We start from the raw sequence: 3,309 nt of genomic DNA on the forward strand, positions 1-3,309 counted from the left end.
TGCCCCTCGAGCCTGGCCATGTCCCGCAGCCCCAGAGCTGCCCCTCGAGCCTGGCCGTGTCCTGCAGCCCCGGAGCTGCCCCTCTGCAGCCACAAGCAGCTTTCGCCTGCCCAAGGCCATCACCAGAAGCAGTTCCCATGAACAGCACTGCGCTGGCAAAGCGTGTATTTTAAAGGACGGGCTCCCCAGCAGTCTTCCAAGACTCGGAGGCGGTTAAGTATTAAAAAAAAATTGTTCAGACCTGTTCTCAGCCCCGGGAGTGTGGTTCTAAGAGTTCAGTAACACAACAGACCTCGCTCCCCTGCGGCTGAAGAACGGCTGAGGAGGAGGCCGGGCTCGGCAGCCTGAGAAGGGCTCCCGCCCGCCGCTGCGGTCACGGCTCCGTGGCGAGGCAATGCCCTCGCTCATTCTCAAAGAGCAAACTTTTTAAAGGGCCCATTGATCTGGAGGTATTTGGTTTCGATCTGCTGCATAACTGTGCTCACACTTCAGACAACTTGACCGCGCATGTGACTCCTTCGCTATTTCGTATACCAGAGCCCGAGAGCTGGCAACACCGCGGCGGGCAGCAGAGAAGCCAAGAGCCTCAGAGGGGCGCGACCAGGGGACAGAAAAGCCGAGCAGGCTGCACGCCCCAATCTCAGGCTGACCCAGGGGCAGCCCGGAGCCCTGCAGACCAAGCTTACGGCCAGGCTGCAGCGTTACAGCTCACAAGGAGCCCACCTTCCCCCCCCAGCACCCTCCTGAGGGTGGCTACTCTCTGCCCAGCCCTTACCTGGGGGTGCAGGGTGCCCAGGAGAGAGTCCAGCTGCACGTCAAGGCTGCGGCTGCCGATGTTGACGGAAGCTTCCAGGATCTGGCAGAGGCTCTGCTCAAAAAGAGACCGGGTTGCAGTTAATGTCAGGAAAATACTTGGGCTCCAGAGGAGGGCAGAGGATTGTGACCCCCGGTGCTAAGCCAGCCCACGGGGAGGGACCACAGGCAAGAGCAGTGACCACAAACCCACCACCAAACCCACCACGGCGGCAGTGAGTGGCATAATCTGTCTTCCACGGGGGAACACAGCTTGGGCGCTCCCGAGAGCTGCCTCTTCCCCCGATGCCGTGGCAGGAGGCCACGAAGAAGGTGTGCTGGCCACTGCGAGCCACGGCTGGGTGCACAGCGAGAACCAGCCCCACGACAGAGCGCCCGGAGATGGCAGCAGAGATGGGCTGCAGCCCACTCCATCCTCCCAGCTCCCTGGGCACAGTCCTCTGAGGCTTGGGCTCAGCAGCAAGAGGGGTCACGATGCAGGGAGAGGGAATCTTGCGTGGAAAAGGCAGTTGCAGCCCAGTCGGGCTGGGGGGAGGCATGGTGTGAGCTGTGTGACACCACGGGTAAGGTAAGGACCAAGACCGCTTTGCTGCTGCCGCTTTCCCACGCGACCGCACGCTGCTCTCTGGGACGGGCAGAGCGGCTGCCCGGCGTCCCTCCTGCATTCGCGGACGGCTGTCGGCGCTGCCGAACCACGGCACGACCCGCGGCCGGCAGGCAGAGTTACGCTACCCACCCTTCACCCCAGCAGGCTCCCAGTCAGCAGGGCTGGGGACGGGTCCTTGGCCGGTGACACCAGCACTCAGCGCCACTTACCTTGGATATGTAGAAGGCCTCCGCGTGCTTCTTGTAGAGGGCGAGGATGCCTGGAATCAGTTTAGGGAGCTGCTCCTCCAGCTTTTCGCTGGGCATCAGGTAACTCATAGGTCCCATCGCCTCCACCACGGCCAGCCTCAGCTGCAGGGAGAGATTGTGCCTCGACAGTGTGGCCCAGAGCCGGGCGGGCAGCCCTGCCACGGCATCACCCCACCGCTGCGGAGCTGCTCTTCCTGACGCCTCTAGGAGCCTCCGAGCAGAGGCAGGGACAGCGTTTCGTGTGGCTTCGCCAGTCGAAGGGCAAGGGGTGCTCAGCAGAGAAGGGGGATGCCCTAAACGTGTCACCCATGCCCGCAGAGGACAAAACCTGACCGGCCACCTCCCAGCTGTGGCATATGCCCAGGCTGTTCCCCAAAGGGCTGCAGAAGCACCCCGGGCTCTGCTTTCCAGCGACAGGGAGCAAGCGACCCGTTCTGCACGTGTGGGGCACGAGGACAGAGCTGCAGGGCATGGGGAGAAAAGCATCCAGCCCTAACTCAGAGCCAGGGCCCTGCTCTGCTGGGGGCCACATCCTTACAAAGGGGCACAACCGAGACACCGTGAGGCTGACATCAGACTAAGGGCCCCCCCCTCCGCACCCAGGCAGGTCCCCCCATGCCCCCCGTCCCCCCACCTTGGCTTCCCGGTGCTGCAGCCAGCTGTTGAAGAGCACTTCGTAGGCACTGAAGATCTCATTTGAGAAGGTGTCCTTCCTGACCGTGGGGTCCGGGGCCTTGTCCAAGTTTGCCAGGTACTCCTGGATGCTCTCACTGAAGTGCTGCAGAGCTACGAGACAGATCCCCGAGTTAGGATCTTCCACGCGTACAAGACAGTGTTTGTTTTAGCCCCCTCGGAAAGCAGATGGCCGACGTGCTGCTGTGCCGGGCAGCATCTCAAGGGGTAGCAGATGCACCAGGACTCTCCCTGGCAGGCTGAGACTTCCCGAGAGGCACCCTGGCTACAAGGGATCCTGGCAGGCAGCCGCGCCAGAGACACCGGCTGCTTTGTGCTTCCTGGGCCAGGGCTGATATACCCAACTGGAGAGACCCAGCTCCGCTGACCCACGGGAGCCTGGATTTGCCACACAGGTTATTTCTACGCGTTCGTTAGCAGCTAGGGCGGCCAAGACGCACAGCCCCGCAGCCAGGGGCAAGCCGGTGCGCCGCACCTCGACGAGTTCGTCTGGTCCCGGGGCCAGCAAGCGCTGCGTGTGAGCACAGGTTGGTTTTCCTCCTGCGAATTGGAGCGGTGACGAGAGCATGTTTGTGTAAAGGCAGGCGCCCTGGCTCAGGCACAAGGCTGACTGCAGGGGCTACCATCTCCACCCCGCAAAGAAGCCTTTGCCACGGCTTTATGGGGTTCCCCAGGGTTCCTGGGGCAGCCGAGGGATCACCTAACACCAGGAGCAGGTCTCAGCTGAAAGCTCCCGAGGGCTGCAAACAACCCCTGGCTTTACTTTGGGAGTTACCCAACAGTGGAGCACGCCAAAAAGGCTCCCAGCTCCAGGAGCTCCTGTGCGGGACGGCGCTGCTGGCGCTCAGCATGAAACTCTCTGGGCTGAGCCCCGCGCTGCTGCTGAACACGGACATGGCAGGCAGGCTGCTGCTGCTCACAGAATCCCAGAATGGCAGGGGTTGGAAG

General features: G+C 62.5%; 1 protein-coding gene across 1 annotated transcript in view; it reads right to left on the reverse strand.

Moving 5' to 3' along the window:
- MROH1 (maestro heat like repeat family member 1) overlaps positions 1-3,309 on the reverse strand; it is a 58,342-nt gene that overhangs the window by 44,097 nt on the left and 10,936 nt on the right. The window contains exons 7-9 of the mRNA XM_035889841.1: positions 2,303-2,454; positions 1,630-1,770; positions 776-868 (exon numbers count right to left, since the gene is read on the reverse strand). Coding sequence (XP_035745734.1) covers positions 776-868; positions 1,630-1,770; positions 2,303-2,454 — 386 coding nt within the window. The remainder of the gene's footprint in view (positions 1-775; positions 869-1,629; positions 1,771-2,302; positions 2,455-3,309) is intronic.

The sequence above is a fragment of the Egretta garzetta genome, unplaced genomic scaffold (genome assembly GCF_000687185.1).
Source record: "Egretta garzetta isolate BGI_Z169 unplaced genomic scaffold, ASM68718v1 scaffold932, whole genome shotgun sequence".
Classification (NCBI taxonomy): Eukaryota; Metazoa; Chordata; class Aves; order Pelecaniformes; family Ardeidae; genus Egretta; species Egretta garzetta.